At 42.2% G+C, this 24,062-nt stretch overlaps 2 protein-coding genes across 3 annotated transcripts; one reads left to right on the plus strand and one right to left on the minus strand.

Moving 5' to 3' along the window:
* Positions 1-6,451: 6,451 nt before the first annotated feature.
* LOC133929431 (cold-regulated 413 inner membrane protein 1, chloroplastic-like) lies at positions 6,452-9,557 on the minus strand. The gene is made up of 5 exons (XM_062376180.1): positions 9,385-9,557; positions 7,720-7,815; positions 7,508-7,572; positions 7,267-7,336; positions 6,452-6,860 (listed from the first exon to the last, which is right to left on the minus strand). The coding sequence occupies exons 1-5, from the start codon at positions 9,540-9,542 to the stop codon at positions 6,695-6,697; spliced, it is 555 nt and encodes a 184-aa protein (XP_062232164.1). The 5' UTR covers positions 9,543-9,557; the 3' UTR covers positions 6,452-6,694.
* A 4,676-nt stretch (positions 9,558-14,233) lies between these two features.
* LOC133929434 (uncharacterized) lies at positions 14,234-24,026 on the plus strand. 2 transcript variants are annotated; one of them, XM_062376185.1, is made up of 11 exons: positions 14,421-14,561; positions 16,045-16,308; positions 17,073-17,116; positions 17,385-17,499; positions 17,592-17,649; positions 18,090-18,724; positions 19,495-19,771; positions 19,864-20,140; positions 22,229-22,372; positions 22,839-23,330; positions 23,453-24,026. In XM_062376185.1, exons 5-11 carry the CDS (start codon positions 17,630-17,632, stop codon positions 23,741-23,743), a joined length of 2,136 nt encoding a protein of 711 aa, XP_062232169.1. In that variant the 5' UTR covers positions 14,421-14,561; positions 16,045-16,308; positions 17,073-17,116; positions 17,385-17,499; positions 17,592-17,629; the 3' UTR covers positions 23,744-24,026. The 2 variants fall into 2 exon arrangements, with proteins under 2 accessions (XP_062232168.1, XP_062232169.1); XM_062376184.1 differs by lacking the exon at positions 16,045-16,308 and having other exon boundaries at positions 14,234-14,561.
* The last annotated feature ends 36 nt before the right edge of the window (positions 24,027-24,062 follow it).

Below are 24,062 nucleotides of genomic sequence, written 5' to 3' on the forward strand. Positions count from 1 at the left end.
GTGCCTCTTGTATCAGTCCTTGAATCAAGTAACTGATACGTACAGTATAACAGTTATAGCATCACAGTCAAATTAAGTACATAAGTATTAAGGTTTTGAGCACAAAGGTTTACAAACCACACCATTAATACAAACTTAGCTGAACGACCAACCAAAAGTACACCGGAAAGATGATGACCCAAGCCACAAGAAATTAGGGTATGAACGTGACTTCTAACTCTACTCTTCATCCCCACCTTCACCTCTGGAAGTCAGCATTATCTTCCTCATATGAATAACAGCAAGAGTAAGTACGGAAGGTAATCAATAAGCTTTATACTACTTTAAGGTGTTGGTAGATGCATAAAGGGATAATTCAAGAATGAGGCTTTACGGTTTAGTTTTAGGGTTTATACATATATTCAATTGTACCATCAATAATTGACTTTAAAATAGTTTAAATAGTTCAAAACCAGGTAACAAGCTATATCTGTGGGTTTTCGGTCCTAGAATGGGCTACACCTCACTCCGTAGTCCCTATCATCACCTCTGATGTACCTCTAGTACCACACAATTTCTGGCGGATTGAGCTAGGAACCTCATCACACGGATATCTAATCCACACACTCACTCGTCAAGACACACACCCAAAGTTTAGTCATCTGGGTTACTGCTTTCGTATGTTCATGACCATGGACGCAGCTATTCAAATAGGTTTATACTCTGTATAGGTTGTACACTATACCTACACGATATGCTCAGTCTCTAACTATTGTAAGTGGAGGAGCGAATCATACCGAGACACTCCAATCACCTTTTCTGCCGGGCTTTTCTACAAGATTTACCCCCAAGCGTCAGAGTCCATGTATTGAAGTTCAGTCCTCTTTTTAAGCCTAGGCTGGTACTAGCAACCTTTAAACAGAGGGACAGATGGTTACTTGACTTCTCACTACTCTCAGCCTTTTAGTATGATGCCAAACCTAGTCCAATGAAGGAGAAGTTAAGTCCTGCTCATTTAGGACGCATAGTTCCACGGGGTGGCTAAGCATAACGGCGCAATAACTCGGTTCTTAAATGGTCGGGGTAGGTATCTTCTGGCAATGAACACCATAGATGTGACTCAAGCCTCCATAAGCATCCTCATCCAGAGTACTACTCCACCTGTCCCCGCCAAACAGATTTCACTTATTTTTACACATCACTCACCATATCCCACACGACATCAACGATTTCACAACCATCACGGAATTCACAACTATCAAGGATTCATGATATATGAGTTATCATTGATAATAGTAAATCTTATCTCCGAGGATATGTGTTTTAAAAGTGACGTCTTCAAGGAGACGTATTGAATCCTAAGCATGTTAGATATCAAGATATTGTTTGTCATGAATATATATATAACAACAGGTAATTCTAGGGTGATATGTATTTTGGATGATAACATTTATGGTATGACAAGTGTTTAATAGGATTAACTATTACAAGCATATTGTAAAAGTGCAATACATAGCACATGCGATATAAATCCAATTTTAGTTGATCATGCGGATTTGTTGAAAACATAGGTTCAATATGATCAAGGAGATATGACTTGCCTTATCTAAGATTTTCTTCAAGATCTTGGTTGTAGTCAGGATCTTCCTCGCTCCTGACACTTCCCGCACAGCACTCGCAGAATTCTGCCAGTTCTGTAATTGTGATTACGATCATTAACTAGGGAAGAATCAAATAACACCAAATGGAAGGCCAAATGAGTCCTAATGGATATCACACTGTGATGTATAAATAGATCTCGAATGTAGATGAATTTTGGCAAAAGAATCACCGGAACAGAGAAGTTATGACTCTGGGAAGATTTAATCCAAAATTAAATCAAAAAATTATGAAACTATACTATTCATGAGTGGGGATCACAGGTGGGACCCACTAAACAATAACCTGGGCCCACATGAAGAGTGACTCGGTGGGACCCACATGAACAGTATAGCTAGGCTGAAATGGTCTCGGATTGGGCCGGGTCTAGGCCTGGATGGGCTAGGTCGGGCCGAGCTTGAGCTACATAGAGCAGGCCTACTTGTTTATGGCCTAGTGGCTTAGCGGGCTGTGAAGCAGAGCAGGTCACCCGCTACACGGGCACACGATGGAGAAGAAGGGGGGGGGAGGGAGAACAGTGGCGGTGAGGGATTATGGCAGAACATCATCGGAAAGCTAGCTAGAGCGGGGTATCCGTCGAAGTTCCTCGATGATGAATGGACACCGGGCTTCTACGTGATACGGCGGGGAGCTTATCGACGATGGGCGGCAGTGGAAGCAATACCAGATGGAGACCGGAGCAAACGACGGTGATTCACAAAAATTAGGCAACACAAACCCACTACTATGTGCTATCTTCCTGCAAGGAAAAGGGGTCTAGCACCCTTGGACATCACGACGTGACGGCCAGAGCATATGCACGCTCGCGACAATCACATCACGATGGTGGAAAGCAATAAGCACAGCGGATAGGGCTACACGTTAATAGAGACCTTGGGGTGGTGACATGCTATCTAGGCGGTCGCAAGAGGGGACTAAGAGGCTCACCATACTCGGAGACAGCGAGGAGATGGATGGCGACTCTCGGAGAGTCGATGCGTTGGCGGTGGAGTGGCTCAACTTCGGCTTGAACGACTTCTTCCGACCAACGGAGAGCAACACTGGGACAGCGTCGGCTCCCTAGTGCTCCTTGGCGGCTTGTAGACGGCAGATTGATGATGACAGAGGTGCGATGACGAGAATGATAATGGTGGCGGTGAAATGGGGAAAAAGGGAAAGAGAGGAGCTAGGCTACGCTATTTATAGAGGGAGAGGCACATAGAGGTGAGTAGAGAATTGATGAGTGAACTTGTGTCACATGTTCGTTGGTTGTGAAGTGGTGGGGCAGTTCCCACCATGTTTCCCGAGGCATGGGCGCCCTACAACTTCCACGTGCCGATGTGGACGCAGAAGTCACGTGCATGGGCGCGTGAGCATGGACGGAGAGAGAGAGAGAGAGAGAGAGAGAGAGAGAGAGAGAGAGAGAGAGAGAGGGTGCACAGGTCGGGTGGGGATATTTTCTCGGAGGGGAAAACGGCGGTCGGAACAGCGGCGAGGTGGAGGAGGGAGGAGAAGGCGCGACGGGTGACGGCGGGGTGAGTGACACGTGGATGGTCGAGCGACGTGCGGCGCAGGAGCACGCGTGGGAGCTGGTCGGCGTGGTGCGAGCTGGGCCGAGCTCACGTGGGAGGGACGAATGGCCGGCTAGGCCGCGCCATGGAGAAGAGAGGGGAGAAGGAAGAGAGGTCGGGCTTGGTTGCATGCGGGCTGAACAAAGAGATGGGAGGGGGATTTCGGCCCAGGGTAAAAAGAAAAGAAAAGAGAGAAGAGTGTTGGGATTAAATTCAAATGGGAGATTTGAATATGAATTTTGACTTTGGATTAAGATCAACTCAATTGAACATATTCTAACTTTGATTTGGACTTGGATCTTTATTTTTGGCGAGAGGATTTGAATCCAATTTGATTTGAGCTAAATGGAGACTATGAGTAGATTTGAAAGTGGGAGATATTCAATTTCAAATCTCCACACAAGAACCATAAAAACCTCAAACCAACATACCTGAATCAATTCAATGTAGAGACTATTTTGAAAAATAACTTTAGTGCATTTTGGAATATCTAGTTAACTTGATACATTTATTACATATAAATATATACATACTGGTATATCTACATTTATATACATATCCCCTTGACTTTAGTTAGCCTAATTAAATTGGAGTGAAATTTGCAATTCATTAACATACTTAAAACTCAGGATGTTACAGTGCCACATAACCCACACCACTCCCGGGCCACCCAATACCCCCTCCGGCACTCCGTAGACCGCAGTCTTCGCTGTTTGCTCCTTCCCTGACTCCCCATCCCTTTCCCCCGCGTGCAGCGGCTACAGTCGATGTTGTCGTCCTCCTCACCTCCTCCATCTCCTCCTCCCCTTCCCCTTCCCCTCGAGGGCGTGGCACGTGAGGCGTGGCGAGGGAGGTGCCGGTAGAGGGAGGGGCAAATCGAGGGAGGGAGACAGTGCGGGAGCGCAAGAGGGAGGGCGAGGGCGCGGCATGGGAGGGAGGGCGAGGGCGTTGTGTGAGAGGCTTGGTGAGGGAGGCACGGCAAGGGAGGGCGACAGTGCAGGAGGTGCGATAAGGGAGGGCAACGGGCCGACGACGAGGCAGCTACGCCGTCGTGCGGGGAAGACGAGCCAACACCAGGAATGATCTAGATCCGCTCCTTCGGGTCTCGGGTCCCCCGTCGGTCCCGGGTCCCTGCCAGGGCCAGAACCGAGGTTGGTTTTGGACCCAGTAAGCATTTTGGGGCCGAGTTAGGTTTGCTATCTCAAGTTTCAGGTTGGGTGCATTCTCGCTCCACCCAGACCCGACCCGACCCGTTGCCACCCTTAGGAAGGAGGAGGATGGAGGGCGTCAATGGTCAGGATTACTGGGAAGTGGTTATGTAGCAATGATGTCAAAGGAGGTACCCAAAGTGGTAGTGGAAGGGGGAGGGCGGGGAGAAGCGTAGTCGGAGAAGAAGTGACTTGGCAGAGTGAGTAGTGAAAAGCGATTGTGGAAAGACCAACCTAGCACTAGAAACGGTAGCACGAGGCGACATGTGGGTCATGGAGCTAGTTAATGGCCATGGGGTGAAGTAGAGGAGATAGGAGGGCGTGCTATGGTTTTAATTATATGAAATGCGGATATAGTTTGATCGAAAATCTAACAATTTTAGTGAAAAGAAAATAGAAAAATAGATGAATATTACAACACAATTCCCACCCCTCCCTTTGGGTTTAAAGTAGTGGTAGTTAGCCTTCCAAATCATCTTTCTCATCCCACTGAAATTCTCATGGTCACTGCCCAATCAAGAGATTGTAAGGGACTGTTTAGCACAGCTCCAGTTCCGATTCATGTTAGATATGGAGTTTGTATAATAAAATAAAATAGTTTAAACATTTATTTTTGTCTAAAATAAAAACCAAATGATTTAATCAAATACATTCAATCCATCCACAATTTTAGTCATGTATTTCTTAGAACTAAATATGATCAACTCCAAAAATATTCAATCCAGATCCTGTCAAACAGAACCTAAAACTCTGACCTCTAAACTCTCGTTCCCTTGTATCAATTCCCTCTAACCAAACGCATCGTACCGTGGTAGTGAGACCCCTCACGGCCGGTCACAGACGGCCTCCCCGTTACTCGCCTGTTAACTGGAAGCCAATTGTGAGTCAATCAAAGATTAGTAAATGGACAGACCGTGTTTTCAAATTTTCAGACTGAGGTTTATGCTTAGATTAAGATTGTGTGAATGGAAAAAAAACATTTTTTCCGAAATGACGACATGAGCTCTGCCGATTTTATATCAAATGAAGAAAATTAGTTCAATTTATAAGAGAAATAGGGTCTGAAAGCTTTACAACTGCACGGTTAAAAGAAGGGAAAACCGCTACAAAACTCTCTAACAACAAGACGATGAAGACAACTAAATGACTCACCCACCATACAACCATAACCCAAGAAAAGCCCATCACAGGTCATCATTGGCATGCTTGCCCTCAGCGTAGCAGCTTCAACTTCACACAGTGGACCTCGACCGCTACCTCGTTGTCATCACGTTGACACCCACAACCACCATTGACGCAACTAGAAAAGGCTATGCCTCATGTCATCATTGCCGAGCTCCGTCAGACCCCATCGATACAGTAGCTCCGACTTCACTCAACACGTCCCTTCCAAGCGTGTCAACCGACCATCCAAGCACAAAGCGAGAGAAATGCCCAAAAACCGCCAGACCCAAGCTGGTCGGCTGCCCAAACACGCGAAAAGATCTCCAAGATAACACCTCTAAGGAGGATGCGACATTGAAGATGCCGAGGTCGTCTATCCAGAATCCTGAACCTAGATTTTCACCTTATTTGTAGATTGAGGCTTAGACTTAAAATTAAGATGAATAATATTTCACGACTTGTTCTTCACCTAGTTCTGATTATCTACTCTTATGCCTATGTAAAATTGTGCATCACCGAGCGTGCTATGCTGCCAGCATTCTTGAGATGTTTTGCATTTGTGAATTGATGGGAAAAGATTACAATGTCTCACAGCATGATTCACAACATAATTTGAGATGTTTTGCATTTGTAGAAGCCCACGGGTTTTATGCCCCTAGTTACAGAAAACCTCAAATATCCGGCCTTGATTCACACAGCCACATATACCAATCATGGTCTTATAGTTTCACAAAACCACACCTAAATGAGATCACATCTGGTTTAACAACTACTATACGCATTCCATGCAGTCAGGTAGGAGCAAAGGTGCCCGTTCCATACTGCCATGTGTTTCATCAATTAGCCCAGACCAGCAGATGCTAAAAAAATTATGTAAAAGTGAACAAGAGATTCAACAAAAGGAGATGAACCACTAATCACTGAAGAACACTAACTACTACTACGGTAATTTTTGGGTAAACCATACCATACATCAGGATATATCAGTGCATATTTTAGCAAACTATACCACAATTCATTTTTATTTGGGAAAAGGAGCTAGGAGTCTTGACAGGATGTTGCATTACAAGGTTTTTATTTATCCGTCGACTGACACCCACAATGAGGAACAAACTCATGCCAGCTTAATCCAGATCAGAACAGCAGCATCAGTGGGATAATAGTGATGCAGATGATGGCCAATGTTGCAATTATTGATCCCTGCTCAAAGGCTTTGCCTAAACCTCCCACCCTGGTGAAGTGCTGGAAAGCGAGATATCCGGCTATGGCCAATGACAGTACTGCACCACCTTGAGTTCCCCTGTATGAAGAAAATGGAAGTTGAAGCACATGAGCACAAACCAAAGATGATTTTTATAAGGGAAATTTGAGAATATGCAACACTATAAGCTGATGTTTTGGGACTTGGGATATGCGTCACAATCCAGACATAAACTGAAAAACTAAGATCCTGTGGACTGATTCTCTGTCAGTAGTAGTCAAATAGATACATATGTGCTTGCTTCTATTCACGTCCAATATACATGATAATGTACAGTACTATGATGATCAGTTGGTTGCTTGATTAGCTGCATGAAAAAACATCTATATGTATATAAAGGCCATAAGGATATGCAAATTTCAGCATTAACAGATGCGGCGGAGGCAGTACTGCTCAGTGCTAAGATTGTACTCCTGAAAAGGTCGAACACTGAAATGTTCCATACCTCAGATTCATCAATTGGTAAGGAGCAACACTGACAAGCAGCATTGTTGACAATGGAAGCTCAATCTCACCTATGATAGTCAGATGCGAATATAAGTAACCGTAAACATGTACCATATCTCAATTCAGATTGTACAATCAAGTGTATTTTAAATGCAACTATCCCATTGTCTGAACAAAAATACGGGGACGAAAGAAATTTAACCATGAATAACCTTTTATGATTTTTTTTGTTACTCTACCTGGAATGAAGAAGAACAAACGCACCAAAAGAGCAAGAAAAGCAGTCCATTGACCATAGTCGCTCCTAACAACGGATGTTGATACCACAAAATAAGTAGGCTTCAAGAGAGTATTCTTATTTTAAAAAGAAACAAGCATACATAATATATAGCAAACAAAGGAAATAAGAAAACTGATGTATCAAATAATTTGCGCCAAATAGCAGCATTACTTGATCCATGATATGATGCTGCAAGGTGCTTGCAGAGCAAAAAATGGCACAAGGAAAGACTTGTGTATGGCTGTTCCTTTAGCTAGCAGTAGCACTCTGCAAAAGACAAAAGAGTAACAATGCTCAGATAATAATCATACAGTGTACAGCAAAGTAAGTTATATCGTGCATTTGTTTCACAATCCAGGGTATTTCTTGACGAAGCTAAATAAGTTGCACAATAGAAATTCCTCGAGACAGATGAGTTTCCAAAGAGACTGTCTTAGTGCAATTCTACTTTTACAGGACTGTTCATCCTCAAGAAGAATAGCATAAATGACATGAACAGCTCTAGCAACTCATCAAAGATCTGAAGCAAGATTACCTTCGCATGATTTTAATTTTTTACATGACTGTTCATCATCTTCACAACATGAACAGCTCTAGTAACTTATGAGAGATCAGAAAAATAAAGTAGACATATAGTTCATGCCAAGTGGACCCAAACTCTGAATATCATGATATCAAAAGTCTAACACATGTTGTATCCGTATGTTTTGTGAAATAGATGGCATTAACATGGCTGGCATGGCATTTAATACCTGTTAAATTTCCTTGTACAAGTCATATGCCACTCCAAAGTGACATGAAAACCATACATTAGGTGGCAATTTAAAGTGGAGTCATTGAATTGTGATATAAAAAAAAGTGGAGCCATTAACACAGGGCATTCAGTTCAACCATAAATGAATAAAAAATCTGAAAAGATCCATAACCTATATCGTGTAACATACTCTCTCCAGTCTGAATTACTCATCCTTTTAGCTCAAGCACGTAGCAATGAAGCAATTGATACTTCGTTTTATGAAACGGATTGACACTATTCATTGTATACCTTTTTATCCAACACAACCAGCATTTGAAAGAGGGGATATTACGGCACCTTATAAGGACAGCTATTTCGGAATGGAGGGATTACAATACAAGTACCTTATGCGTGTGCAGTAAAATGAGCAAATAAATACTCCTTCAAGTTACAAAGAAGTGTTTTTTTTTTGCACCGAAATGGTCTTTAGTACAACTTTGACCACCAAATTCTATAGTAAGACATTTGTAAGGTCTAATAAAATCTATGAAAGCTAAATATCGTTTTCATATGACCGATTTAAACATCTATAGAGATATTGTTAGTTGCACGCATCTAGGACAAATATCTTTTTCACTGGAGTCAGCACTAGTCCGTCGTACTAGCTAGACCAGTGCCATCACATGCTGATGCTGTGCCCTGTACCCATTCTAACAGGACCAATATATGATCCATATAACTAATCTAGCACCTGGTGCCATGATCTTCCAATAATCATCTAATCAAGATCAGAATTCATAGGATGGCGCATCTTACAATCAGATACCAGTCATTACTATTTTTTTAAGACCAGTTATTACGTATTAGCATGTCAACACCTACCAATAGCTCCGGGTTCTAACAGGCAAAATAGCGAACAGATGCAAAGCACAAAAAGCGCACGCTTTTGAACGGGTAAATCGCATCCATCGCAGTACAGGGTGGAACGTGAGTTTTTTTTTTTTTTTAAGTTCGAGTAGAAAGAGAGTTCTCATGCGTATCCCCGAAAAAAGAGAATGGAAAGAGTCATTTGGGTGGCGAGATAGGGAGCTGCCACTCACGCGGTCGCCCCGGCGGAGATCCATTGCATCGTCCGCGCGCTCAGATGCGCCGACGAGTGGCAGACGGCGGCGGCCCCCCGGCGCCGGCACGGCTGGCCCGCGCCTACGGCCAACGGCTGCGGCTTCAGCGGCAGCGAGGCCCCTGCACAAATGCACATCACCGTTGCAGTGCCGATTAATCACAGGAACAGAAGGCGAAAGTCAGAGCCTCCGATGGCGCACAGCCCCAAGACCTCACCTGAGCGCGTCCGTGCGCAGGGCGACGCGAGCGACAGGTGAACCGGAACCCCCGTTCCCGGCCGCTCGCACCCTCAGCCGCGGCGGCACCACGAGCGCCGGGATCGCGAGGCGCGTCGAGATGGACATTTCTCCGAGCGGGATTCGCCTACTGATGCGGTGGTATTGTCTCTAGAATCCTGGAGAAGTCGGGTTCGTTCTCGAGGGCTGGAGACTGGACTACTGGAGTGGAGTGGCAGCCGTGAGCTGTGGACACTGTGATGTGATGTGACAAGCGGTGGCCGAGTGAGCCGCTGTGATTAAAAGTCGCGGGCATGGGAGGGTCCGCGGACGGACGGACGGACGGACGCCCGTACCCGCCGCGCCGGGGAGGCAACGGACCACGAGGGGCCGCACGTTCCCGCCGCGCGCCACGAGGGAACGGGCGCGCGCGGTGCTTGCTTGTCTTCGGCGCTTGGTTCGCCCGGCGCGGGGTGGGCCTCGGGCTCGTGTGATGCCTGAACTCCGCGTCGGAGAAACGGATCGCGCGCAGCGACAAGGGCGGCCTGGCCTTGCTCGGCCTGGTGTGCCCGCGTTACGCTTGCTGCTGTGATTTGGTGGGGAAAGGTTATTTTCTTCGTGTCGATGCTGCGCGCGGTGTGCCGAGCCTGGAACGCGACGACGGCTGGATTTGCTGCCGCGGGCGCAACGCGTTGCGGGAGGAGCAGTGGTACGTGAGCTCGTGCACAACCAGACTGCCGGTCGGACAGTTGGTTTAGAGTATCTTTGATTCGCGTTTAAATTTTTTAGTCAGAGTTTAAATAGGTGTTTATTTGGCAGAGCTCTCAGTTTTTTGGTTGGAGGTAGGAGGAGCTCTGCTAAACAGCAGTTTTCAGTTTTTAGTTTTCTGAATGAAATTCGTGAGAGTGATTCTCTAAAATTAACTAAAAGTTGAAAAGCTGAAAAAAGCAGCTTCCCCTGATTCACTTCTCGCAGAAAACCATTTTCTCCATATATTTTATGTTAGAGAATCACTTTCAGCGATAGAATCATTTCCTCAAAAGAATCACTCCCTATAAAAAATTTGAATCAGAAAAAGCTTAGATATGGTTAATAAATTCTTAATTATAAATGAGACAGATTTAGTAAAAAAACTGAGCACATGATATGTGTAATAGAGAGCTAAAAATTGGTAAGGACTTAGTGAATAAATCAACGAGATTATTATATGATTTAATTTGTAAGATTCCTATCTTACTATTATTTTGTAATTTATGATGATAGAACAATTTAGAAACAATATGTTTTGTTATATTGTTATTTATGCAATCTGTTTGTATTTAGCAATGTATGCAGAATTATATTCATAAATAATAGTTGGTGATTCAATATAATCATCATCATATTATTGTTGTATGTGATTTATCATTTAAAAAGTCATACATATTCACGTGATGCTTCATATACTGCAATTATTTCAGAATGATTTGTGGATGTAGCAACTAGAGTATATTTTGAAGACTTCAATGAAATGGTTGTTCCACTGTATAAGAATATAAAGCTTGCCTGTGATAAGTATTATGGTGATCTGATAAGTAGCCAACTTCAGTGTATCTAATCATATTCATATATTGTTTTCTTTTTATAAAAAAGACCAAGATCTATGGTGCTTTGGCGATATCAAAAGATATTTTGACTCCCGCCCAATTGCGTTTAGTTAGAGTAGCGTTATGTCTAACTAGTAAGTTCACTGTAAATGCGATATCAAATTTGGTATAATTTGCAAGATACATAAGCGCTCCAATGGTAACGAGATAAGGAACCTCAGGTCATAGTATCTCTTCTCCTTACTCCCGTGGTCTAAATAGATCTTTCTCGATATCAAGAGATCGAACAAATATGGGAGTCTTGGATGGATACGATTTGTCCATATTAAATTTCTTTAATATTTTATGGTATATATGGCTTGGTGTACTATAATACCTGAAGGAAGGTGCTCGAGTTGTATACCGAAGTAAAATTTGATTTTACTCAAATCCTTTATTTAAAATTCTGTCATTAGATGATTACGTGCTTCGTCTATATCTTCTATATTTCTAATGATATTCAGATCATTAATATATACACAGATGATGTAAATTCCTGTTGAGGACTTCTTTATGAAATTATATGGGCAATCATCATTGTTAGAACACTCTTTTTTAAGAAGTAACTCTTTTAACCGGTTGTACTAAATTCTTCTCAATTGTTTTAAGCCATATTACTTTTTAAGTTTTACACAATAGATATTGTGGTTTGCGTTTAGATTCAAAATGTCTGGTCTTTCGGGGACTTATATATATATGTTTGAATTAAATGATTTATATAGGTATGTGGTCACTATATCTATCAACCGTATAGATAGATTATTTAGAACTGTCAATGAAACTAGATATTGAAACTTGATTTCATTCATTATTGTAGAATAGGTTTAACTAAAATTAATGTCGAATCTCTACATGAACTCTTTTAATCAGTTGTACCATATTCTTTCCAACTGCTTTGTTTTTGTCTCGGATATCAAATCAGTGGGATGTTTCAGCTTCCTTTTGTTAGTCCTCGTCATTCATATTCATATGAAGAATAACGCTTTTTCTGTTTCTGCTTTTTTTTAATTCTTCTTTTGTTGTTGTGTGTGAACAGGTCACAACTTCTTTAGTGTTCGGTATGCTAATTTACACTGCCTGTATGTATTTGCTTTAGTAAGACTTTATGAGCTTGAAGTGATCTTTTCTATGTAACGGGATCAAAATCTTATAGAGATTTTTCATAAAAATTTTATAAAATTTACTTACTTACTAATCAGGTATGCACCATTCTAGATGTGTTAATGCACTGCCGAAGAACGCTAAATTCTTCTCAAACTTTTGCAGGCTGAAGACCAGACGCTATGTAGTACTCCCTCCATTTTAAAATATAATGCTTATTTGTGATAGACACAAAGATTAAGGAAGGCATGAAACCATAGGAAAATGACCATGATAACCCTACTTAATTATTGGGAAACATAAGAAAGAATAGTTTGTGATATGCTATCCATTAATATAGGGGAGATAAAAAACAGTAAATAAGGGAAAGCATGGAAAAATATCAATAAATCCATACGCAAGGCTTATATTTTGACAAAAGTTCAAGAAAACAATAAGCCTTGTAGAACGAAATGGATGGAGTAGTGCTCACAGAGGCACACGTTGCTGGACGAAGATCCATGTGATTGGTGCAGCACTCGAATTTTTTTTATGGAAAGTAATTCCTTTAACCAGAGGCTGACATAATGTTTACGTCCACGAGAGAACTTACATCATTTAGGACAGTGTCATACTAGATTAAAATACCTCTCGACCCAAGATTAGCACTAAACTAGCTAGCTTATGCGCTACGTTATTACAAGAATGTGGACCGTAAGAAACTCGGACATCAGTGAAGCTAGTAAACATCCTGAACTTGATTTCTTTGAAGATGACACCACACGTCGCTAAGTCAAAAGACGAAGAGATCAGAACAGACCTTAGATTAATCGCATCTGCCTCCAAACCACCTCACGGTTCGGCTTAGATGCTACGGCCCAAAGATTATAGGCACTGACGAGTCCCCACGGCCCACCTCTCTGCCAAGACCGGGCTAGATAATGGCTCACCAGACAGATAGACACGCTGAAAACATCTAGGCCCAAGAGGCAGGAGGGAGTTCGCCTGGCTGCATGACTTCAACACGAAAGGAAGGAAAAGATCATACGTTAGACAGAGCCACTTAGATGGATACTGACATGGTTTGAGACGAGGAGGTCGAATCTGCAAACCGTCTTTTGATAGGATGGTGAAGTCACGAGGCACAACTCCTTTTACCAGTGTTTCTATTCTAGTGTATACCTTCTTATACACACATTAGTTAGCCTTAAATGGGACTTACAACAAACACAATTGGATTGTTCGCCCAACATATGATCTATATGATTTTTGTTTATACAACATCGAATATGTTCAACAACTTTGAACAACTGCAAAAGGAAGAAAAAAAAGTATGTAGGTTGTGTTGGTTTTATCCTAACTAGTCATGTAGGGAAGATAGCGCGGGTCATGCGTTGGTTTTGTCCTAACTAAAAAAAAGTATGTAGGTTGTATTGATAGGATGATGAAGTCATGGGGCACAACTCCTTTTATTAGTGTTTCTATTCTAGCGTATATCTTCTTATGCACACGTTAGTTTGTCTCAAATAAAATTTACAACAAACACAATTTGATTATTCTGCCCAACGTATGATATATATGATTTCGGTTTATACAACATGGAATATGTTGTCCAACTTTGAATAGTTACAAAAGGAAGAAAAAAAGTATGTAGATTGTGTTGGTTTTATCCTGATTAGTCATGTAAGGAAGATAGTGCAGGTCTAGTCAGGATAAAGAGAAAATTACATTACAGTATAGAGAGAAAATTACCTGCAAAACATGTACAGGATGTGGTGTGCTTAGATTAGACGATGGAGACCCACGGTAATTACTGCATAGTACGTCGTATCAAACGCGGGCAGGAAAAGAGTTAACGCGCCTTATTAACCCCTCCTCCGTAATCCATATAGGCAGGATATATAAACGTGGGCGCAGCGGAGGGAGGGGAGGAAGGGTTTTGGAATTTGGCCGCCGTTGCGTTGCGTGGGAGTGAACCAAGCCGAAGCTACCCACCGCCGCGCCCCCTGTTCCCGAAGTCCGAGGGGTTTCCCGGCGAGGAGGGGATCCCGGCGGCGAGGATGAGCGGCGGGGGTGCCGGAGGGAAGGGGGCGGCGGCGCCCGTCCCGGCGGCGTCGAGGAAGCTGGTGCAGAGCCTGAAGGAGATCGTGAACCGCCCCGGGCCTGAGATCTACGCCGCGCTGCGTGAGTGCGGCATGGACCCCGACGAGGCGGTCAGCCGCCTCCTCTCCCAAGGTTCGGGCCGGGCCCGCGCTATCTTCCCCCACGCCCACGATTTAGTGCTTGTTTCGCTGTTCCTTCACCGGTTGTTCCCTGGATGCGCGATGGAGTTGGAGGGCACGTTGCTAGGGTTTGGAGGGGCGTTAGACCAGTGGGCTCTTGTCGATCTGGGGCGATTCGTCGCCGTGAAGGTTGCGTCTGAGCGCGCGGCCGCTACGGATTAGTGGGAATCTGATGAACTTGTATTGTTTTTCCCCTCCGGGGCTTTGTGTTCATACTTCGCGATTTTAGATATCTAAGTCGGCATCAGATTATAGTGTTAGATTTATAATTGTAAGGGCTGTCGCAAATATTCTTCTGGTTCTACGCTTTTTAGGGTTTCTGTTTTAGATGTCCTGCTAAATGCTAATATGGTAAGTGTTTCCAGATTTGGATTAGCGTGTAGGTAGATTCTGGTTATTATTTCTGCTGTGCCTCCTTTTGCGTCTCTGTGGTTTAAATTGGCGGTCAGCTAGACACTTCAAGAATGCTCGAATTTTTGTGGCTGTAGCTTTTGGGGGAGGACTTGCTATTCTCTGATGTAATGTGTTGATGGTGTGGAGAATGTGGATACCGGAAACTTGGGAGAACGGAAGATAAGCGAGCTGCATTTGTTCATACCTTTTAGCTCTTTTCAACGTAGGAGGGAAACTGAAATGAGTCTGATTGATATTTGATTCTTGCAACCAGGTTTGGAAAAGACAGTTGCGGAAAGTTTAGTTACTCAATTTAGAAAGGATAGCTGTGGTAAATTTAGCTAGCAGGAAAGGGAGCCTTTAGACTGGGAAAGGAGGTGGAGCTTCTGGATTGTCTTTTTAGTTTGTTGAAAAGTTGAAACATCGCTGAGTTGCTTGTTTTGTTGCCTGTACTTATATGAGATCTGTTAAGTGGTGCTATATTGCCGTGGGATGAGTACTTTCTATGTACATCTCTTATGTGGTGGATGAGAAATAAGGATAGAGGTATGCTGATTTTGCAAGCTTTTTCACATGTATGGGAGTATCAGGGACAGGGTTTATTTTGTTAAGGCTTTTGGGGAAAAATGGCAGAAGGGATTTTCTTTTCTTATTTGAACTTCTACTCTTTTAGATTCTGTTTCCTATCACCTGGCTATATAAAATTTAGAGGAAGGTGTGTATGTCTTGGGTTTGTCTCAGATATCAGATCAGTGGGATGTTTCATTCATATTCATAAGAAGAATAACAGCTTTTGCTGTTTCTGCTTTTTTTTTTTTTGGTAATTCTTCTTTTGTTGTTGTGCGTGAACAGGTCACAACTTCTTTTGTTGTTGAGTTTGTTTTGTTTTCAATGTACATCTATGAAACACGGATACTCCCAGAAGGTAGTGTATTTGTATCTGACGTGGTATCTGATATGGATACTCCTCGGATACGTATCCGAGGAGTATCTGAAAAAATAAATAAATCGAAAATTAAGGATATGTGTTGGATACTTCGTAGATACCTCGAGGATACAGCTCAGCCTGGCAGCAGTCCGGATCAGCCCAGAGTCGAATCCCTAAAACTGGCATCGCTCTCGCCTCCCTCTCCAGCCACCTCTCTCTCGCAAATCTGTCACCAGTCGCCGCCAGCATGCAGTGCCTCTCGCCAGTCACAACCACGCCGGCGGCGACGCGCACGCCTTCAGGCTCTAGCGGGCTTATAGCCGCCCACACCTCCAGGTTCTAGGCTCCCGCGCGGCTGCGCCTCCAGGCTCCAGATTCGGTGAGTGCTGATGAACCAGATCTCCCAACACCTGATAAAAAATGGATTACTGATGAAGTGACCTGAAGATTATGGCTTACTCTTGTTTCTATAGGTCCTCTGCTTTGTTATGTTGGTCTGTAATAGTTTGTGGTGATGCCTCCGTTGTTTTCCAGATGACATTGGCTTCTAGAAGTTTTTGCTGCTCTTTCTCTATTCCTGTACTGTGAAATGTATCTTTTATCCGTACAGTGAAGTATTGATGTACTGATGCGCCTCCACTCATCTGTTATCTAAGTGGAACATAGGAGCTTAGTTAATTAGGCTAAGGTGATGTACTGATGTATAGTTAATTGCTACCTATGTGACTTGTCCATCAGACTTGTGACATATTACTGTTTTTTTAAGTATTAAAACGTATCTGCATATCGGATTTTCTAGAAAAATGGCGTATCTCCGTATCCGTATCGGTCCGATACCCATACCTATATCCGTATCGGTCCAATACCAATACCCGTATCCATTTTGGTGCTGCATAGATGTACATAGCTGCCTGGATATCATCTGATCTTGTCATACAAATTCTCTTTTCGATTTTTACTCATCTGTGTTTCTTCTGCTGTTTTTAGTGATCATTAGCTATCTTGTTGTTTTGTTCATTAGTTTGCATTATTTATTAATTATTGTATTTGGCAGTGACACCAAGATTGATCTGTTATGTTAATGGGATCCAGCACATGTATGAGCATTGTATCTCATTTGCCACTATCATTATTATTTTACAGATACTTTTCAAGAGGTAAAGAGCAAGCGTGATAAGAAAAAGGAGGTCAGTTAACACTGAACTTTATCTTCAATGTACCCTATGTGTCTGAAATGTTCATTTCGTTTTATAACCATTGACCAGCTTTAGGTTGGGTTACTTATGAATCGGTAGCTAATTGTCTTCTTGCATCATATGGGTTTGTTCTTTTATTTCAGCATGATCCATTGCACCAAAGCACCAAAGTTTAGATATGGAACTACAATTTTGCTTTGTTAAAAAGATGTTCTATTCTTAGTAGAAATGACAACTATAGTTATGGGCATTTACATAGATTAAAGAGACTCCTGAGCCTAGATCTCGATCAGCAAATAATTCTACAAGTCGAGGCATCAGAGGTGGTGCAGATCGTGGTGGATGGAACGGTTCTGTGCAATCCAGCTCCGTTGGTAATAGACAGAGTACCTTTTATGTCCTCAAGGCTATTTGTTTTTGGCCATTAGTCCTTCTAACCCTCTGTTTGTCTCATTCACAAAATCAGATAATGTGACCTCTAGGTCACCAGTCTCGGGACCTGGTATGCCGTCAACAATTGCAAGGTAAGAAAAACATCCCTATGCATTTGAAGGATGATATTTATGCTGTTTATACTTTTTTAGGCAAACTATTATCTACCTGTCTGTTTTCCCTCAAATCTTCTTATTATTGGCCTTTGAGATGCCTATATATGTTGTTGTTGATGCTCCTGTCATGTTGAAAAAACATCTGAGGACAGCTTGAGTCCTTTCGATTAACTCCTTTGTTTTGGACTTGAACTTATTCTTTTGTTGGGTAGCTCATTTTGATTGGATTATGGCATTCTGTTATTGGCGACGATATCATTAAGTGTTGGATCGGAATCAACATTATGATCTCCAGATGTTTGAATGACGCCTATCACTAAAAACCTAAAAATTTATCCTGTCTGTTGATGGTTTCATATTATTTGCTTTCTATTCATATTGTGTTGGATATTCATGCCCTCTCTTGTCTCCCACAGTTCCTTTGTAAACAAACATATGGTTCCTGAGGGACCAGTAGTACCAGTGCAATCATCATCTGGGTTTCAGCACGGTTGGTCTGGGACGCCAGGTCAGTTGTCGATGGCCGATATTGTGAAAATGGGTAGGCCTCAGGCAAAGCATTCTATCAAGCCTGTGGTTACAGCTGACAGAGGATATGCCGGACAATATCCATCTTTGCCAAGCACTGCAAACCAGAATCCAAAACAATCCGCAAGCACAGTTTTACCGACAGAGCTTGACCACGGATTACCTCCTCTGCAAGATTCTGTTCAGATTAAGAATCACAGTGATTCTACTGCTGACAACAAGCACACATATGGGAATAATTGGACTCAACAAGATGAGCCACACACAGTGAATCAATCATCCCTCCCTGAGACTTCTGGTGACTCATACGAGGCATCGTTACAGTCATCGGTGCTAGTTGATGATGTGGTTCACTCGCATGAAAATTCGCATTTTGATGAAAACAACACCATTGCAGTGAGACCAGTAACTGCTTCTGAGGGACACTTGGGACATGATGAAGGTAATTCTGATTATAATGATGGATTGTTGAACAACTCAAGTTCCTATCAGCCCCAAGAGCATTCTTACACAGAGGGCGAAGGTGAGTTTATAGTTAATTGTACAAACTCTGCTTAGCTTCTGTTGGTTAATCATCTTAGAGGCCAAACATTTTTGTTTGAAACATCCTATTAACCCGTTCCATGTGGAAAACCTGGATATTTTATGTTGCCACCGTTTTCCATTCACTAGCTACGGATAAACAGCATAACGTCTTCTATTAGAAGCTTTTGATATTCCATTAAAAAGGTCGGTGATTCTTGGCCAGGATTATTGAAAGACTGCTTTAATTATAACTCATCGTGGTAAAATCATTGAAATATCTGAGGGTATATTGCAAATTGCTTCATCCTCATCATATTTCACCCTGAGCAAGATGAACGTATCCATGCAATAATACTCGTAAGCATAATAAGGAAGGTAGGGACAAATAAAGAGCCAAATAATCAATCCCTCTGGGCTGAGAGGGAAATGTAGTTAACAGTTTTTTAAGAACAGATATGATAATTCACACATATTCATAAAACTATAGAAGTCATACTTTTTTCCATGATATACTTCGGACTGGCAGGTTATTCTGTGCCTCCAGTTTTTGTTTATCCTTGCCAGCTTATGCATGCGGCATGTCACTGTATGCATACATTGCTTAACATGTCATACTGTTCTTTAACTATTTTACAAACCACGTTGTGTTGTGGTAGCCTGGTCTTGGTCTCAATGCTGTACAAACTTGTTGGCATGGTCTGCAATGTGTTCTGATTCCTTTATAACTATGATTTGTATTTATATCTTCTGATTGGCATTTCCTTGCAGTTGAGGATTCCAATGCTGATGTATCAGCAGCAGCAGCAAACTTTGAGAGTCTAAGCCTACATAATGATGAGTTACCTGCAAAAAAGTTTGCTGAAGATAACCCTGCAGTGATAATCCCTGATCATTTGCAAGTTACAAACACAGAATGTGTCAGTTTGAGCTTTGGCAGTTTTGAATCTGGTGCATTTACTGGGTTCCTCCCACAAAAGACCACTGACAGCAATGTGGAGTTGCCTGTTGGAGTGGAATCTGCACCGGTAGATCAAATAGATGCAAGGTTAGCATTTTACAGCTGTTTTCTTTATTTTGCCGCACTGGTTGCACCTCTTTGTAAAAGGACACAATACATTGCGGAGCTGCTTGTTGCAGGAATCAAGATTACTATGACACCGGTGCTGTGAGTTCGTCAGCAAACAAGAACCTTGAGGCCATGATGGGAGCTAACATGGAGAATGCCAATGCACCTTCTGTCTCACAGGCTGATGTGCTGAGGCCGGAAGTACTTGATCCATCTGGTCTTCAATATGACATCCCATCTGTATCAAGTCATGCATATTCGAACATGAACACATCACAGCCAAGCACAATGGAGGACCCACAAGGAAACAACCAAGCGCACACTCTTTCCCATCTTTCAAACTTGATGGTAAGCTCTTTTCATCTTTTATATGCCAATGATAATGATCTTCCATTGCTCACATTGTTTGTGCCTAGTGCTATGTTGTACCTGCAAGTTGCAATATGTTAATCTACAGTCATAGGCAATAAAGCATGTATTACAATGTTAAGGAAAAGCCTATAGAGTTGATATGAAATGTTAACAGTTCTAGATGCACTGGTCTCTCTGTAGCGTTTTGTTAGCGTTTCTGTCAAACATGAAGTATGCATGAGGCTGCAGGTCTTATCAGTAAGAAACTGTGGCATGCACATGTAGAAACAAGGCAAATTGCACTTGTAGGCCATAGGGTCATCTGTGGAGTTATCTCACCTTAAATGCCCTTATCTTTGTTGAACTTGCTGAGATTAAGAATCGGCTTAGGTGCACATGTTGAAGTGATATGCCAACCTAATGCTAGGGCTTTGTTTCTGTCTTAAAAAAACTTCATTATTTCATAACCTGTGCAGGACCCCGGAACAGCTAACAAACACAGACAGTTTTAATCTGTGTGACAGGTGTTATAAAATACTAGAACTAATATGAATATTAATTCAGGCCCATCTTAAGAATTAGAGTAAGTTTCAAGTGACGACACTACCTTTGGTTAAACCATCAGAAAAGAACACACTTTTAAGCAACAATTTCAGAGAATCACACTACTCGTTGCATAACATTCACAAAACTACACTTTAAGTGTAATCGGACCCCTTTTTTCTATTTCTTAATACAATGACACGCAGTTCTCCTGTGTGTTCGAGAAAAAAAAAACTACACTTCAAGCTTTGCTACAATATCCAACAAGTGGGTCCACTTGAGTATCTGTCAAGTGGTTTTCTGAAACATTATGAAAATAAAAGTGTGGTTCTTTGATATTGTCGCGACATTATGCAAATAGAAGTCAGGTTCTCTGAAAGTGTTGTGTAAAAGTGTGGTTTTGTGATAGTTTTGCCTAAGAACTATACTTTGAAAGTGTCTTTTTTTTTTAAATATACTTTTTCAGAATTATGTTCTGGATCACAGAAGGGCATTAGTGGTGTTGGATATCTTATATTGATCCAGCGGAGGTAGTTAAAATATCACCTTCTGCAGTAAGTGAATCATATATAACTAGCTGGGGAGCATACTTTGGGTAGGTGGTTTTTTATTGGCTGTTTGCTGTTTCAAAAAGGTTGCTCTGTAAACTGCAGTACTTGGGGGGCTCATTAGGGTTGCCTTTTTTGCTTTTTGTTAAACAAATTCAAGTAATTAACTATGTGGTGTTTTGCTCTTGGTTTTTAAGTTATCGAAAATATTAGGTAATAAAGGTAATTTGGTGAGGAAACATGAAAAGTGATACAGGGCCATTGGATCTGTGAGAAGCACGCTTGTAACTCGTCCACCCATCTTGTATCCAACGCCTTTTTTGTACTTGTGCACCAAATTGGTCTTCTGCACAAAATATTTTCTCTTGTATGCTGACAAGTGTTGACTGTTTTTTTATATATCTAAGAAAAAGCTTGAACTACCTTTTAAGAAAAACAAGATAACTAGATGAGCAATCAGAGCTTTCCTACTAAGGGTATGTGAAATATGCAATTCCCAAAGCCATCTTATTTTACATTAATTCCTGAAACAATTTTGAAATAAGGATCCAGAAAGTGGAATTAGAATGCTTGCCTGGCCAGTGACTGCTAGTAATCAGTCAACAGGAGTTCAGATGACGTGTACTAGTTTAACTCTATTAGTCAATGGCTTTTGAGCAATTTTGGCCAATTAAGCTTGCCATAAGAAGACATGTACTAGTTTAACTCTATTAGAAAAGAAATCATAAAGAGTAGAAAGGACTTGCTTGCCATATAAACCAGTCTTTTGCCTTAATTTGTCGTTACTGTAAAAGACTGGTCATTCTGGAACCATTCAGAGATAGCATGTGGACCAAAAGGTTTTCCTGGTTCCCATGCCTGGTGTGTATTTATGTCAAACATCTTCATTCTTACTGAAAAGGATTATGCTAATTTTTTTTCTTTTTCTGTTTATTTATTTAATCCAGTTGATTATGCTTGTGCACAATTCTCACTTGTCATTTTGTTCCTCCAGCAAGCAAATCCGTTGAGCACCAACCTACTGGGGTCAAATCAATCAACTCTTCAGGACTTAGAATTTGATTTACCGCCATATCTTGTGGCAAAATATAATGCGGGTTCATCTACTAATCCTAGACCAGCCATCTCCATGCAGGAGGTTAGTTAGATATTTGAATTCATTTTTCTGACTTGCTTCATTTAGATTCATATGCCATTTTATCTTTAGAATGTTATGAAATGGCTTTTATTCTATATCTCATGTAGAAATGAATTTATGTGGCTGTGCTAGTGTTAGAAAAACCAAGTTCCCATGCATATGCTCAACCATTCAATATCAATTGTTAAGTTAACTAGAAAATTCATAGAAGCAGCATCCTAGTTCAATGATATATTTTTAGTAGCAAGCCAAATCTATTCTTATTAAAATGGGAAAATAATGCCCTGTTTACGTCCAGTATGGATTCTGAACTTCCTTGTTAATTTTCTTTTCTGGGAATAACGTTGTTTGAACTTTATCGTGCAAGTATTGACATCCGGGTTTTTAATATTGCATATATTACTTGGTATTAGTATTGTCTCACTTCCCTTTTGCTAAGTCTGCATGTTGTGAACATGTTTTCCAGACTCTGAAAACAGGAGTTTTTTCCAACGCTCAGTCTACACAAAATATTCCAAGTACGAGCATTCTGACAGGGCCTGCTCTCTCTCAGCAATTAGCTGCTCACCCTTACTCTCAGCCAACGTTACCTCTCGCGCCTTTTGCAAATATTATTGGCTATCCGTATGTGCCACAAAACTATGCTACTTACCTACCAGCCGCGTTCCAGCAAGCATACTCGAGTAATGGACCATTCCACCGGTCTGCCGCTGCTGTGCCAGGATCTGGTATGAAGTACGCAATGCAAGAATATAAGAGCAACCTGTCTGCTACAGGCTTGCAACAACAACAACCTTCTTCAGTCATCTCTGGCTATGGAGGCTTTGGAAGCTCTAGTAATCTCCCAGGAAGTGTCACCCTTAATCAGAATACTGTCTCTGTATCAACAACTCTTGGTTTTGATGAAGCATTGAGCAGACAGTACAAAGATGCCAGTCAATACATGGCCCTCCAGCAGGTATTCGACCAGGCTGACTCATTTAACCTTGGATTTTTTTGTGCTCTCTGACCCAGTTAATGTCATCTCTATTGATTTATGTTTAGTTTGTTCAGAAGTGTTGATTGTGGAATTTCTTTCAGGGTGACAACTCTGCAATGTGGCTTCATGGCTCAGGTTCAAGAGCACCGTCAGCGCTTCCGCCTAGCCAGTTCTATTACCAGGGACAGAGTCAGCAGGGTGGCTTTCGCCAAGCACAGCAGTCGCAGCCCTCCCAATTCGGAGGTCATGGGTACCCAACTTTCTACAGTTCTCAGGGTGGTCTTACGCAGGAGCAGCACCCCCAGAACCTGGCCGAGGGCAGCCTGAACGGCTTCCAGAGCGCGCCTTCGCGGCTGTCTCACCCGAACTGGCAGCACCAGCACACCTACTGAGCCCTGCACCACTGTTATAGTGTCTTTTTCGCTGTTGTGAAACAGGTTTCGCGTTCCCATATCCTAACTCGGTGCGGAGTAAAGCAGCTCGGACAAGCTGAGCTTGTGCTCTAGCGCTGATAGGGTCCAGGCATACAACAGTTCTAGAGAGCGTTTTTAACATGTTGCGTGTTGTCAGACTGATGGATTGCGATTTCTTTCGATAGCAAGTTATATGTGCGGAGGCGCAGTCCTGTAAAACTGAGACATAATCACCTAACAAGGAGTCGTTTCTGATTCCCAAGAGGTTGTCTTGACCTTGCGCTGATTCTGCCTCGTT

This window comes from Phragmites australis, chromosome 9 (genome assembly GCF_958298935.1).
Source record: "Phragmites australis chromosome 9, lpPhrAust1.1, whole genome shotgun sequence".
In the NCBI taxonomy this organism is placed as follows: Eukaryota; Viridiplantae; Streptophyta; class Magnoliopsida; order Poales; family Poaceae; genus Phragmites; species Phragmites australis.